Below are 15673 nucleotides of genomic sequence, written 5' to 3'. Positions count from 1 at the left end.
GGACATTCATCTCGCCCTCGTCTGTTTCAACTGGGATGAGCACCTGGTCGGCTCTTTCCTAGACATGAGCCAGATTTTATAACAAAAATTATTTGACAGGGAATAGGGGTTCGGAATTCCTGGGTTCTCTCTGCCTGGTGCGAGCTGCGCTGAGACCTTAGTCTGGGTCGTGAGATGCAGGAGCTCTTGGTAACAGGTTTCCAGGGCCCGCTCATGCGCAGGAAGGAGGAGCCCTGATTTCACTTCATTTGGGAACGATTGATGGCAGAGAGGGAGTCCCACATGGGGGCTATTTCAGGTGGCAATCCTTACCATCCCAGACCTCGCTCTTTTCTCACTAGTTTTACAGAAGAATTCATGGTATTTAAATGTCATTTCCAAGACACAAGTAAATATATTTTAAAACGCAACTTTTCTACAATGATTTCACTTTCAAGATACTTCTAGTTTGAGTAATTAGTTGTTGTTTTTTCTTCTTTTTGAGTTCTCCTAATAGTAAGTCCTGGAACTTCAAATGCTTAGAATATGAGGACTGAGGAATAAAAACAATGTCTCATTTTATTTTGCTCCGAGCTCAGTGTATGAGAATTCAGCAAATATTTCTTGCCAGTAGTAATAATGAGGAATAAGATAAATTACATGTTCAGGCTTGTAGTGCTTAATAGCATCGCTCCCTGCGGCCCCACCCCAGAGCCGCTGAGTTAAGAAAATAAAGTTTGAGCCTGGAATCATTTCATTAGAGTAATTCTGATTATTTTCTTTTTAAAAAAGATACTAATTGAGGTGGTTGAGTAACTTAAATACTCTGTTTACACAAGAATTATAGTAATAATTCTTAATAGTTATGGGAGCTAATAGACACTCAGGTTGAGGGGAAAGGCCCCTTCATTCAGACTGTCTCATAGCCTTGCCTTGGTGAGAATCACCCCTCCAGCTCTAGGCTCCTCAGGCCCCAAATTCACCTTCTTACCACATATATTCTCATGGATCTGGCCTGGGTTTATCTGAAGTGAGTTTAAAGGGTTTTTTTAAGTCATTTGAATGACATTACCAAAGTGATAAATAAATGCAGAAAGTTCTGCCTTTTGGAAGGTGTGTTAAGACTTTTCTGGAGGTTTCTCCAAGAAGAAAGGCTGACTTTGTCTCTTCATGGGGTTTATGTATAAACTAGAGGCCCAATGCACGAAAATTCGTGCAGGAGTAAAGAGTAGGCCTTCCTTCCCCCAGCTGTCGGCACCAGCTTCCCTCCAGGACCCGGGCTTCCCTCCTCCAGCCACTGGCAGGCACCCAGTACCCAGGCTGCTTCCCTCAGGCCGCCTGCAGGCACCTGGGACCCGGGCTGGCTTCCCTCTGGCCACCTGCAGGCACCTGGGACCCAGGCTGCTTCCCTCTGGCCACCAGCAAGCACCTGGGGCCCAGGCTGGCTTCCCTCCAGCCCTAGCTTCGTCAGGAAGGATGTCCAGAATGACATCTGGAAGACGTCGGGTCTAATTAACATATTACCCTTTTATTATTATAGACTAGGGGCTTAGTGCACGAATTCATGCACAGGTAGGGTCCAGCTAGCCCTGCCCCCAATGAGGACCCATCGGAGGTGGGGCCAGCTGGGGGGAGGGGCTGTGTGAGGGCTCCAGGGCATGTCCAGCCCATCTTGCTCAATCCCAATCTGCCAGACCCCAGCAGCAAGCTAATCTACCAGTCAAAGCGTCTGCCTCCTGGTGGTCAGTGCACATCATAGCGATCAGTTGAGCTGCCTTAGCATATCATTAGCATATTACACTTTGATTGGTTGAACGGACGACTGGACACTTAGCATATTAGGCTTTTATTATATAGGATGGGTGTGGTGGGAGTCTGGAAATGCCCCCTGGATGTAGTAAGGGCTCCGAGGTGCCTTCTCACCTTAGAGAATTCAAGTGCTAGCATCCCAGTACATTCCTGGTCCCCGGAGGCATGGCCAACGAGTCCACAGGAGGGTACACACAGAAACAAGGCTCTACCCTGGAGTTAGGAATCACATTACTAGCTCTGCTTCGGATCTGTTACGGCTTAACAGGCTTATGTGAACTTGGAACCGAGCCTGCACAACTCCAGTAGAAAAAGCAGGCATCATCCTAAGAGCTGATGCCATTAACAGCAAATTCTGTTTGTAACCAATGAAAGAGGAAGAATAAACCACTACGACAAAAGTGTAGGTTTGCAGAAATTGATCATTCTACCTGGATTAGAATTTTTTAAAAACTGCCTGTTAAATACTTTAGGTAATTTACCAATTTCTGTTTTTCTCATCTAATGTGCTTTCTCTGAACTTCATTGTGTAGCTCTGTGACCCGACAGGCCCACTTCTGTGAAGGCAGCCACGCCCCCCCCTCCCCTGCCCCGGCAAAGCTGTGACAAAGCCTGTCCCTCAGCAGCACCCAGCTAAACACTCTCCTGATTCCTACCCACCCTGAAGGAATGACACTCGGAACTGAGGTGTTTAAGTGGGCGTGGCACTAGTTCCCAATACCCCTCACGAGACCACAGGTCCTTCACGGCCTCGAAAGTGTGAGAAAGGATGAAAGGGCTTCCCCAGATCGTGGAATTGCAGCGGGTTCCCTTCTTCAGTTCTTGGATCTGCACGTGGGACGCGAATAAACAGCACGTGAGGCTTAAAGTCAGACTTCGGGGTTTGGAGAGGACACACCCACAAGGCCTTAGAAAGAGAAGCCCTGTTCCCTCCACACGCCCGCATTTGTGTCCTCTGCTGGGGGGCTTTCTTGCCACCGTCCCCCCTCTTACACCTCTGGTAGAGCATTTCGGGTCAGCAGATGATTCAGGAGAAAACATTCTGAAAAGTAGGGAACTGCATTCTTTCCCGAGTCATTTTGCAAAATGCGCAGTTTCCCTGAACTTGGCTGCACCAGAACCCCGCCCCCCTCTCCCTCCAGGGCAGTAACTTTTCATATGTCTCGAGGTCCTTTCCACCATTCATTTTTCAAGTTTAAACAGCCTCTGAGGACCCGGGTAGACAGCTCCGACAAGGGAAATTACTTAACCATATTCTGCCTCTGACTTAATTTATCTTGTCTCTTTGTGAGTTAGTTGTTATCATGGAATTTGGTTCCATTTCAGAAACTGGGGGGGGGGGGATGTTTTTGACTCAGGCTCTTGGAGAATTCATAAGTAAAAGTTACCTGCCAGGGCTGCATAATCCTCCGATGGGGCGCAGGAGGCTTTGGGAGGGGTCTGCTAAAGGCGGACGCCCGGAGACACCCTCTTTCCAGGGAGCGCTGTCAGAATCGCTGAGTGGGCTGCTCAGAGATACAAACCACATGCCCCCATGGGCACATTCCCTTCTCTGGAAACACCAGTTTTAAAAGATACCATCGCTTTGTCCCACAAGTGAGTTTGGCACCGATGCTTGCCCATATTCATAGTACTTATGCTGATAAAAATGATCTTATGAAAATATAATTTCGGTTCCTGCCAGACCCTTATCTCATTGGTCCTGAGTGTGTCCCGAGAGGTAGGGAGGAGCGTGCTGAGCCAGCCTGGGCGGTGAGGAAGTGGCAGAGGCCACCCAGCACGGGAGCGCTAACGCCAGAAACGGAATGTGGGTTTAATTACCCGTCTGTATCGAGACCTCTTTATTTCACACCAGAGCCGAATATGAAGCAACTATTTTTTAGCATAAAAAGTAGCATTTTAAAACTTTTTAGAAAACATGGATCCAAACACAGGCTGCCATAGAACAGAGCATCTTGGGGTCAAGATGAAAATAAATCAAGATGAGGTGTGTATGGGGAGCTGCCCGAGCCAGCAGGGGCCGGGGTGAGCTCCGCTGGACCTGAGGGGGTCGAGGGGGTCCGTTGTCATTAAGTGCATGAGAAATTCAGTGGAGCCTGATACTTGGCATGAACTGTCCGGAGCTTATTAGAATAGGGACATGTGAATCACATATTTGGAAGTATAATGGTTTCAGTTCCTCTTACTACGGCGATCGCACTGTGCTGAGGACCTGAGGTTTCATGTAGCTTAAAAAATCAGCCGGCGCTCTCTGTGAAGTGACCTTCTGCACCACGGGAACTGGCTGGGTCTACGGAAAGTGCAGTGTTGAGATAGTGTATAAAGCGGCTAATGCCAGTCCATCTTCGAATGTGGCTGACTCACGTGTTTGAGAAAGGAAACTTGCCTTCCGCCTCCGTAGGGACTGGCGCCTCCGTCACCCAGCCTGCATCCCTGAGCACATGGCACAGCAGGAGCGCAGGGAGCCCTGGATCTTTGCTCAGCCCTCTCCCCTCTGGCCGAGGGTGCCGGAAGCAACAAGGCACCTTTGCCCAGAGGAGGCGCTCACCTCACTGCCGGCCATGCCAGGGCGCCCAGTCTCTCAGGACCCCATGTAGGGTTGCCCCACGCAGGCATGAAATTGAGTCATTTAATTCAGAGCCTTTCTACAGGGTGACACCTTGTTTTAATCTCCGCAGGCAGAATACTCTGGACACCGTTAGCCTCCTCTGCTCAGAGTGTAATCGTTCAGTTATAAGGTTGATGGGATATCGTAGGCCCCTCGCTCTTGTTTATCACAGTTAGCCTGTGGTAAACGTGGTCCCATTATCCCTCGTTTCACTTAAAGTCACAGAGCCTGTCAGCAAGTTAAGTCAGGCCTTATTGTCGCTCCTCAGAGCATTTAACATCCAATAGCTGGTGGCTAAGAACAGGAAGCACTCACCAGCTCGGCCTCGGCTTCTCAGCAGCTGACGGCCTTGGGCAAGTCACTTCACCTCTCTGTGCCTCCTTTCCTCATCTGTAAACGGGGATAATGTTACCTCACAGGCTCTGAGCATTACTAGTAAAAGTGTGTGATGGGTTTAGAATCTCGTCCAGCATGTACTGGGCACTGAATAAACATTAGCAGTTGCTGTGTCTTCACTTTAAAAATTGCTCCCTCCTCCCTCTGCATGGGCTGTTGGCACCAGTACTGGCATTGCAGATTACTGTCCGTACCGGCCTCTCTCTCCTCTTATTTGGGCACTCCTGATGGCAGGGCGTTCAGAAGCCAGTTTTGTTCTTTAGGAGCTCGAAGCTGTCCTAAGGATAAACTGCTCAGCCTTAGTGCCTGGACTTAACTCATTTTGGTGCCTCAACAACAAAATACTGGCCACATATTTATTGAAAGGGCAGTCACTGAAGAAGAGATTAAAACTTTAAGCAAAAGTTTGATTAAAACATTTTTCAAGCTACACCTTTGATCCTGCCGAATTGGCTCCATTGTGGCCACAGGCATGTAAAATGACTTCATACTATTCACAAGGTAGCTACATTCATTCACAAATTCCTGTGGATCACCCCATGTGCTAGCCAGGACAGGTGCTCCAGCCAGGACAGGTGCTCCAGCCAGAACAGGTGCTCCAGCACAGGACAGGTGCTCCAGCACAGGACAGGTGCTCCAGCCAGGACAGGTGCTCCAGCACAAAACAGGTGCTCCAGCCAGGACAGGTGCTCCAGCACAGGACAGGTGCCAGGTGCTCCAGCCAGGACAGGTGCTCCAGCACAGGACAGGTGCCAGGTGCTCCAGCCAGGACAGGTGCTCCAGCCAGGACAGGTACTCCAGCCAGGATAGGTGCTCTAGCACAGGACAGGTGCTCCAGGACAGGACAGGTGCTCCAGCACAGAACAGGTGCTCCAGCCAGAGCAGATGCTCTAGCACAGGACAAGTGCTCCAGCCAGGGCAGGTGCTCCAGCACAGGACAGGTGCTCCAGCCAGGACAGGTGCTCCAGCCAGAACAGGTGCTCCAGCCAGGACAGGTGCTCTAGCACAGGACAGGTGCTCCAGCCAGGACAGGTGCTCCAGCCAGGACAGGTGCTCCAGCACAGGACAGGTGCTCCAGCCAGGACAGCTGATCTAGCACAGGACAGCTGCTCCAGCCAGGACAGCTGCTCCAGCCAGGACAGGTGCTCCAGCCAGGACAGGTGCTCCAGCCAGAGCAGGTGCTCCAGCACAGGACAGGTGCTCCAGCACAGGACAGGTGCTCCAGCCAGGACAGGTGTTCCAGCCAGGACAGCTGCTCCAGCCAGGACAGGTGCTCCAGCACAGGACAGGTGCTCCAGCACAGGACAGGTGCTCCAGCCAGGACAGGTGCTCCAGCACAGGAATGAACAGAAGACAGCCCCTCCGCCCCTGGCAGCCAGGTGATGGACTGCACCTGGTGTTAGGTTTCTCCTGTGGCTAATCTTTGTTTTCTGTTTTTCTAAGTGACTGTGGGTTTTTGTAATTTTTAACCGGTTTTTAAGTGCTCTCATAAAACCACAAAATGAATGTAATCTTTGATAATCATAGGTACTCAATCAGAAAAACAAAATCTCTCATGCTAAAGTAGAATGCCTCAACTAAAAAAAAAAAAAAAGATTATTTTTAAATATAAAGGTTGGGCAGACATGTAACAACGTGTTTATAAGAATACTGGCGCATTGAGAACTGTTTTGAATGTAAATTTTATACCACTGACCAGAGTTACTGTTGATTCAGACCTGAGGCCAGTGGTTTATTCCAACTGTCCTTCCTCGTGGGGAGGGCCCAGCAGCTGGTTAACTGGCTCTCAAATCTTAATTCCTCAGGTCCGTGTCTTTTTGTTACAGACAGAAAGACATTTCAGGTTAACTTCTCTGGGTAGAAGATTGTCATGCTCATTCGGGAAATGCAGGAAGTGGATTTCTTTGGGTTAAATTGTCCTAAGGAGTTTTTTGTTTTCCGGGGCCTGGTGCCATCGGGAGCCAGGGGGTTCAACTGCCTCCTTCTCCCGGCCCTCATTCCTTTTCTGCGGAAAAGCCTGAGTACCTGCCGGGCACGGGCGGCGCTGCTCTCTCGGGCGTTCAGAGTGAGGGACGTGCAGCCACGTCCGCTGCTGTGACCCTCGAAGCCTGGTGCATAATGGCCAAGCTCTCTGATTTGCTGAACTCTTCCCATGTGAAGTTTGCCTTTTTAGTTGTAGCTTTTCAGTTTAACGTCCTTGCATCTCATTTTCCATTCCACCTCCTGTGTATCAGTCAAGAAAGCCTCCCAAGAATTGTTTTCATGTCAGAAAACCAATGTGCGATCGATCGCCTTGGTAAAGATAGAGGAGTAATGTCCCTAAATGCCATACTCACTACGTATTTTCTGGATAAAATATTGGGTGTGGTAAGTTTCTGCTTTTGAAAACATCTTTCTCACGGATTTTTTTTTTTTTGGGGGGGGGCGGTATTAAAAAACATATAAAATGTATCCCCTTAACTGTTTTTCAGTTCTCACAGATTTCTTCATGTACCTCCAATATGTGAGAGATGATCCAAGTCATCCCCTTTGAAACACAGCGACGGATTTTGGTGAACACGTCTGTGAACTGGCCTTCGGGTTGGGGGAGGAGAGGGCTGCTACTAAGCCCGAGCCTCCATGACGTTGCCCAAGGAGAGCGCGGGCGGGCGAGACCGGGCCGGGCACCTCATTTCCTTGGAGTGTCGTCCTGGCCCCCAATGGTTGCCTTTCCCTTGTAACCGTCGGCAGTGATGGAGGTGTCTCCCTAACCCCCTGAACCACACAACACTCTCCGGTCTTCTGTTCACTGTGAAACCCCCACGAAACCGTAGGCCTTTGTGAGGTTTCTGAAGGACTCACTGTATTGGGCTGTAAGATGTGATTGTTCACAAGAATTGATGCATTTCGTTCTTTAGGGGAAATGGCTTTTATTAGACCACATTCCTCCTTTCCTTTTGAATTGCTCTCAGAAAATTGGCCAGATACCCACCTGCAGTCGATCTGGGGTTCCCGGAGTAGATCACTTGCAGAGCGGGCTGCGGCATCGCCAGGCCGTCGGAAAGGCCCTCTTCCTCTGGCAGAACTGGCCCCGGAGCTCCTGGGGCTTGGCCATTCCAACCAGGTGTTTGCCGTTGTCTCCTGAGGACTCTAGGTTCTTGTAACGTAAAGCTGCCTCATGGTGTTTTGTCTCTAGCGCAGGACAGGGAGGGGCGCTCCGAGGAGCGATGGGGTCAGAAACCCCCTCCGAGGGTCTGTTGGAGTCACTGCCATCGACTGGGTTCACTTGGTTCCTCCAGGAAACACACAGCAGAACTCTCCTTTGTGTGCCGATTGTTGAAGGCTCACGTGCCTGAGGCCAAAGATGAGTATTTCATTCTTTTGTGTGAAACACAGCAGCGTGTTCACTTTCAGCCATTCTGGAGGGGATTCAGGCAAAGGGACCAGGTTTGATTCTGCAGATAGTCTGTGCATCTGAGTCATTGGCGTTCCCCGTGGCAGCCCGCGTAAAGGGACACAGGGTGGTCTAGAGGAGTTTGGTGCTCTCCCTGGTCTGGTTAAGGCCATTTTACTATTGTACTTTTTAGTCACCACATTGATTTTTTTAAAGGTGAAAGCAGAAAGACATGTTTTTCAAAATCTGTCTTCTGGTGTGAATGTCACAGGAGTTAATTTGAGTCATGGAAGTTGAGATTTTTATAACTTTAGTTTAGTTTCCTAAACTAAATGCATGTATGTGGTTGGGAGCCCATGATCGAAGTCCATAAAATACACAAAAGTAAAGAAGATACTTTAACAACTTTCACAAGGCATGGTTGGAAAGGAAAAGTGAATTTTAACTAGATCAATGGAATGGCAACTCAGCATAGCAATGAAGTTGGGTCACTGAGGGTAGGAATGTCATTGAAAGCAAATAAGACCTCAGCCAAACTTAATGATGTAGAATATATTATCTGACCTTTTTCTAACTTGTTTTTTGTATAAACTCCAAAGAGTTACTTTAACAAAAGGGGAAAAAATGTGTTGTTTTTTAAACTGCAAACCTGGTTTTAAAGAGAGGTTTTATAATCAGAAGTTTAAAATGTTCAAATGTGAACATTGAGACAGAAATCCACAGATGTCTTTTCTCTGAACTAGAAAACATCCACTTAATCCTCCCCTTAAAGATTCATGCAGGATTCTTATGGAAAAACCCATTGATTCTGAGAGGTAAAGCCGAGAATATATATATATAATGACGATTTTAGCACTGTTTGCAGTCTTCTGGTACTAAATTTTGTTCGTAAGTTCCCTAAAGCCTTTGAAAAGGAATTTTAACTCAGTATGCAATTCTTCGTCGGAACAGGCTTGACTTTTATTTCTCATGCTCTGTCAAGTACACAGATGTTTCCAATAGTTTTTGATTACTCTGTGAGGGGCTAAAAAAACCAGTGCCAGAAATAAGGTTTAGCTTAATTTTCCTTGGGCAGCCCCCTTCTCCCTTCCCACCCTTCCCCCACCCGCTGATTGCTCCATGTGGCTTTGAGCACTCTGGAAAATTAATGAGACGCGGGGTGAAACCGGCCCGGGACTAGTGATGAGGTGCTGTGTCTCCAGGTGGCGTTTCCCAGGGCTTGGGGTGGACCAGTGACAGGACAGCGTGACAGGCCTGTCTGAGGGGCTCTGGGCAGGGGTCCGTGGGACGTGCAGGTCCTGTGGGGCCTCGGCAGGCGGGACCCCATCTCCAGCTAGTTCAAGGCTCACGCTTTCCCTGGAACTGGGAACATTCCTCCTTTTCGCTACAGGGATTAACCACTTCCAGCACGTGGGCTTTACAGGAAATCACTTCTCCGGCCTGGCCTCCGCCTTTCCCTTCTACCATTAGGTCCTTGGTTGTTCGCAGAGAAATGTGTAAGGTCTGCACGGTTTTCCCACAGAGCAATTTGCAACATGTAGAAGGCGATTAAACATTTGTGGAGAACTCCCTTTGTGGCCTAGCAAAGACGATCCATTGTGTCCATATCTGTGCTTTATTAGGGAGAGTTTGTTTTGCGTTGGTTTCTGTGGTTGTCCAATGGACATGTGTTTCTTATTCTCAATCTCTAAACTTTCTCTTGAAAGACAGGCTGTTCGACCAGAAGGGAATGAATCGCGCAGGGCAGGACAGGGGCTGGCGGGCGCAGTCTTCGGCCTGGCCGGGGCCCAAGGACTCTGCCAGCTGTGAGCCTGCGCCGGGGGTCGGTTCCCAGTGGACTGTGCCCGGTGGCCTCCCTGCACAAGCATCTCCCCCACAGGAGGCCCCCCACTCCTTGCCCCACTCCCGCCGCCCAGCCGTCTCCTCTTCTGTCCTTCGCCTTCTCTGTGCTGATGTCCTTGGGAAGACTGGGCAGGTCTCGGGTTCAACACGGCAGACTTAGCTCCTAAAGTCACAGAGGAAAACTGTGCTTCGTTTTGGTTTTCCAAATGCAGTGCCTTCTTCCTCCCCTCGCCCCCCCTCCCCGTTGATCCCTTCTAGCCCGCCCCCGCCCCCCACCCCAGGCCTTCACCACACTGTAGTCTGTGTCCATGGGTTATGCATATATGCATACAAGTTCCTGGGTTGGTCTCCACCCACCCACCACGTCAGCACATGCGTGACTGCTTGCTGGAGGCGGGGTGCTGTGCAGGCAGGCTTTAGGAGACCATCGGCTGCTTCCTTGCACAAACCCTGTGCCTGCCGTGGTTGGCCGGGGGCTCAGCCGTGGCTGAGACAGGCCCAGTCTCCCAGCCACGGACAGAACATGGACAGTTCACAGAAGAGTGACACACACATAACCCAAGACATGACTCGTTTCAGAATCGAGTCATAATTTGCTTATTTAAAAAATGCTGAGGATGGTAGATACAGAAGTGACGTCTCAGAGATTGATGGGAAGCTCTAAGCAGCAGGGATAGTGGGGGACAGTGAACGCGGGGCCCCTCTCAAGGAGGACACGGTCGCTGGGCTGGGAGGCGCGTGAGGGGACACCGCTGACCTGTGCCAGGTGGGCCGGGCTGGGCGGAACTGGATCCCGTGCTGAGGAATGTGAGCCGAGGCTCGTGAATGAGGAGGTGTGTTGGAGTGGCAGGCTCACGTGTTAAAGTGGGACCTGGCATGGCCGGGCAGGCGAGCCTGGGGCCCACCTGGGAGGCACTGCAGGGGCCAGCGAGTGAGCGGCGTGGGCGTGCAGAGGAAGGAGGCAGCGGGAAGCCGTCCTGGAGTCCGTGCGATGGCATGTGGAGAGGGAAAGAGTGTGAGAGCTTAGCAGCTCGGGTGACTGATGGCGAGAACGCGACCCAAAGGGAACACGAGAGAAGCAGACTGGGGCCGGGGTGGGGGAATAATGCCCTCGACCACGTGTTTTGGAGGGAGGCGGGAAACAGCAGGGGGGGTGCCTGCTCAGGAGTAATCGGCATAGAGTGGGGTTCAGGACCCCACACAGGTGAATAGTGAACAGACAGGCGTGACCTGCCGGCTGCCTGGGTTAAGGCCCAGAGGGGACAGTCCAAGGATGGGAACTGGTCACGGTGGAGGGGCATTAGTGAGCCTGAATGTGAGCTGTCCCCAAGGAGCGGACGTCTAAGGGAGACATGGGCAGAGCCACGGGAGGTGAAGGGTCATGGGAAGGCCATGCACCTGCTTCCCACGTGAGATCCTGGTGGTGGTGTGGTGATGGAGTGTGTGTTGTGCTTCGCGGGGCCTGGGAGTCGGACAGAAAATGGGAGTGAGCTCAGTAAGAGGAGAGAAGGGAAGGAATTTCAGAAGAAAATGCATGGCATGTGGGAAATGAGCCAGGGCCCCCAGGGCACATGGAAGCTGGCGGTGGGAAGAGGGCCTGCACAGGGTTCGGGGCAGGCGGCAGGGCGTCCGGAACGCCCACTAGGAGTGTCCGGGGGGGTTTTGAAGAGAGAAAGGCTGCCTGCCCTGGTTTGGGATCTAGAGCCCCATCCTCTTCCGGTCTCCCTGCCACATGTAGGAGAGCCCACAGGCTGACAGGACGCGGAGCGCCCAGACACCAGATTGGGAACAAACTTCCCGTTTTATCACCACGTGTCACAGTAATCCCCCCAGTGGCCTTCAGACACAATGTTGATTAGTTGTCCGAAGCTAAAAAATCAGTATATAGCACTTACTGAGAATAATAATGTCTTGGATGCGTGTGAAACATCAGGTCAGATTCTTATAGGGAAACACCCAGGAAACCATGATCATACGTTAGAACACCATGATCATACGTTAGAACATGGCACAGTGAATGACTGTCACGTGGTTCCGAGGGAGAATTAGGGACCGTGAAACAGGAGAGCTGCCCCTCAGGTGGTTCCTGATGTTACTGACCCAGCGGCAGGGGCAGGGCGGTGGGGCAGGGGGGCGGGGGGGGGGGGGGCGAGTTCCCGGAGGTTCACAGCCTGCGGGAGTCCGTGTCCCGGCTCGCTGACCGGTCCCTCTCCCTCCCCAGCTCTCTGGCGGCTGCGAGCTGACGGTGGTGATCCACGACTTCACCGCCTGCAACAGCACCGAGCTGACCATCCGCCGCGGCCAGACCGTGGAGGTGCTGGAGCGGCCCCACGACAAGCCCGACTGGTGCCTGGTGCGGACCACCGACCGGTCCCCCGCGGCGGAAGGCCTGGTGCCCTGCGGCTCGCTGTGCATCGCGCACTCGCGGAGCAGCATGGAGATGGAGGGCATCTTCAACCACAAAGGTAGGACCCGCGGCCCGGATGGCGGTGCCCATGGGCGTGACACCGGCGCTTCTGTCCCCACTCCCGTGCAGCCGAGTCATAGGTAGGACTCCCTGTGCCGTGCTTCTGGCCGTTATCACGGGGTCTCTGGGCCGTTCTACTCCCTCGGGAGCTGAGGCGGAAATGACGATTGCCCCTACTCAGAAGTGGGGAGCGATCGCCTCCTTTCCCACGGCCATGTAATCAAATACCAGTTTAGGGAAGGAGGGGCTTGTTCCTTTGGGGCCAGTGTCACCTGTAATGGGGAGCACAGAGAAGGCACTGTTCTCAGGCAGGCGATGTGAAACAGCGTCTCCTTATCAGGTTTTCACGCTCTGGGCTCTTTATTTTGTTTGTGTGAAATCCCAGAAAGTCAAGCATGCAGGCCCTGAGAGGTTAACCGTGCCATCTTTATAGCTTTGCAAAGTGTCTCAGCACAGCCCCCCCCCCCCCCCCCCCCCCGCCCCCAGCTCCCTGCACAGAGAGGGCGTGGAGCTGGCCCCGAGAGAGGCTGGCGAGTCGGGCAGAGCTTGGCGTGAGAGCTCTGCGGCTGCGACAGTGACGAGCGAGGATGCCGCTTCGGAAAGGAGCACTTTTCTTTTTTCTTTTTTAAAATATATTTGTATTGATTTCAGAGAGGTGGGGAGAGGGAGAGAGAGATAGAAACATCAATGATGAGAAAAAATCACTGATCGGCTGCCTCCTGCACACCCCACACTGGGGTTCAAGCCAGCAACCCAGGAAATCGAACCATGACCTCCTGGTTCATAGGTCGACCAACTCTCAACCACTGAGCCACGCTGGCAGGGCAAAAGGAGCACTTTTAACCGAAATAACAAGAGCATTTGAACAAAGAGCACTTCACATTATTCAGCGACTCCTTTATTTACTTTTCGATTATAGTCGACGTTCGGTATTACTTTGTATTGGTTTCAGGTGCACCTGCGGTGGCTCCTGTGTAACTCGCAGGTAACTAGCAGAACTGCTTTCCCAGGGGCGTCTCGGTGGATCAGAAACAGGCTTCCAGGGAGGGTGGGTCTGCTTCTCCTGCGCGTCCACGTGGAAGAGCTGGTGGTGATCGGAAGGGGATATATCAGGGACAGAGGGGTTGTCTGTGTCAGTGACCCAAGCAGCAGCATCACCTGCTTTCTGCAGGGCACATGCAGAGAGGCATCCTTTGACAGCATTTGCTGTTTGTAAGGGTCAGACAGGGACCCATCATTAGTCTTCAGGTGGTCCTTCCATTGTGCTGGACAGTGTGGCGGTTGAGCTGCTCCGGGTTGAGGTGATCTGCAGGTGTAAAGTACACACCGGGTTCCAAAGCCCAGTCGGAGAAAAGAATGTATAACTATTTTATATCTGTTACGTGTTGAAATGATAATGTATTTCATAGAGCGGGTTAAAAACAATGTGTTATTCAAATTAATGCCACCTGTTTCTTTTTTCATTTACATTACGGCTACTAGAAAAATTTAAACTGTATATGAACTTGCACTCTATTTCTGTTGGACCGTGCTAGTTTAACCTTTCATCTTAGTGAAAAGCTAATTTGAGACTTCAAGCCCTTTTTAAGAAAAGTCGGTCTGTAGCTTCTAAAACAGTGCAGGATGGGTAGAGTTTGTTTGCTTTGACCCATATCATGCCACCGTCTTCACTTTCCTGCACTATTGGCAAATGGCCGATTTTTCCAGATTTGGAGGCAACACAGTTTGTTTTCCCTTCCTAAGAGGAGATCCCTGCAGTCCGCCCTGCGCAGTTCCCGCCCTGCTAATTTTGGAGCATTCCCGGTGCTTCCTCCGTGTGTCATCTGTGTCCTCTTTCCACACATCATGACCTGCCCTGCTCCATCCTCTGGCCGTGGAGGTCAGTCACGGCCTTGAGCGACATGGAGCTGCCTCTGGAGTGACAGGCCCAGTCCTGTTCCAGACCCTCGGGCCTGCGTAGGACCTTCCTGTCGCCTCAGGAAGAAACGAGAAGAATTCAGTCTTTATTTCTTCAGGGACCCAGAGGAAAAGACGGAATGTTCAGAGTCTGACCAAATGCCAAGGTGTCTGCTTTCCTTTCCGGCAAAGCTGTCGTGAGTCTAGAGAAGGACGGAGGTCAAGTGCAGACTGGGCTGGGCTGCCCACCAGCCCACTGCCAGAGTGTCTCCCAAGTTGCATAACACATTCAGACCCTTGGATCTGAGTTGAAAATAAAGCCCCACTTTTCTTTCGAAGCGGATCAGTTCCGCAGAGGAGCTGGAGCACTGCGCATGCTGCAGACCCGGGCTCTGGAAGATTGCGCTCGCAGGGGCCTTCCCGTGGGGCGTTCTTCACTTCCGGGGGCTCCAGTTGCAGGCCAGCCGGGAGGAGAGACCTGTATTTATCTCACGTGGTTTGGCCTGGAAGCTTCTTACGGATGTTGGGTTTTGTGCTTGTTTTGAGTTCAGGTGCCACTTCCCGGAGCCCCTTTTCTCTGATAGTCTGTGCCAGTCTTGGAAAGTTCCTCCTTGACCCTCACGAACCCACAAACCTCTCTCTTCCCAGGAAGGTGTTTCTTCATGGAGTACCACCTGTTGGGAAGGAACAGCCAGTCAGTAGGTAGGGACTCACTCCTTACCAGTTCTCTCCTTCTTTCCCCCATTTTTTTTCCCATAATGCCAGGAAACATGACTCTCCGTCCTTCCCCTGCAGTGTTGGGACGTAGGCACTAGGCCTGGGGAGAGAAGGCCTCCGTGGGGCTCTTGGACAAGCCCTGCCAGAGCCTGCCGCCCATGGTCAGTCCAGGAAGGCAGTGACCAGGTCCCCGTCCAGGAGAAGAGGCCTTCATCAGATAGTCCCGAGGATCTATAGCAAGGGATGAGGATCTAGGAATAAAGTCCGAAGGAAGCCACAGGGATTCTGGAAGCAGAGGCCACTGCCACTGGGACACAGGGGTCTGGATTTGCTTCTGCTCAGCCCACAGCCTTTCTTCCTGATCTCGTGTGGGAAGGGGCGCACGCCAGAATGACTTCCTAGATGTGTGCGTGCTGGGCCGCTGGTGCCTGTCACTCACGTGGGGCTGCTTACCCAGCATCTCATTTTGAGCCCCTTTTCATTGGGGGAGCCACGCTGGGCATGAGGATACCGCTGTAAGGAGTTGAGCGTGCCCCTTCTCTCACAGGACTTGATGTTCATCACCCTATAGGTCTCCTGTGTCCGA

The 15673-nt window shown here is 51.6% G+C and overlaps 1 protein-coding gene across 1 annotated transcript in view; it reads left to right on the top strand.

Annotated features, from left to right (window-relative positions):
• The window catches only part of TRIO (trio Rho guanine nucleotide exchange factor), a 305380-nt gene that overhangs the window by 223686 nt on the left and 66021 nt on the right, over positions 1–15673 (top strand). The window contains exon 34 of the mRNA XM_054715266.1: positions 12229–12472. Coding sequence (XP_054571241.1) covers positions 12229–12472 — 244 coding nt within the window. The remainder of the gene's footprint in view (positions 1–12228; positions 12473–15673) is intronic.

This window comes from Eptesicus fuscus, chromosome 4, assembly GCF_027574615.1.
Source record: "Eptesicus fuscus isolate TK198812 chromosome 4, DD_ASM_mEF_20220401, whole genome shotgun sequence".
NCBI lineage: Eukaryota > Metazoa > Chordata > Mammalia > Chiroptera > Vespertilionidae > Eptesicus > Eptesicus fuscus.
The sequence above is the reverse complement of the archived record's forward strand: the minus strand, read 5'-3'. Positions and strand labels throughout refer to the sequence as shown.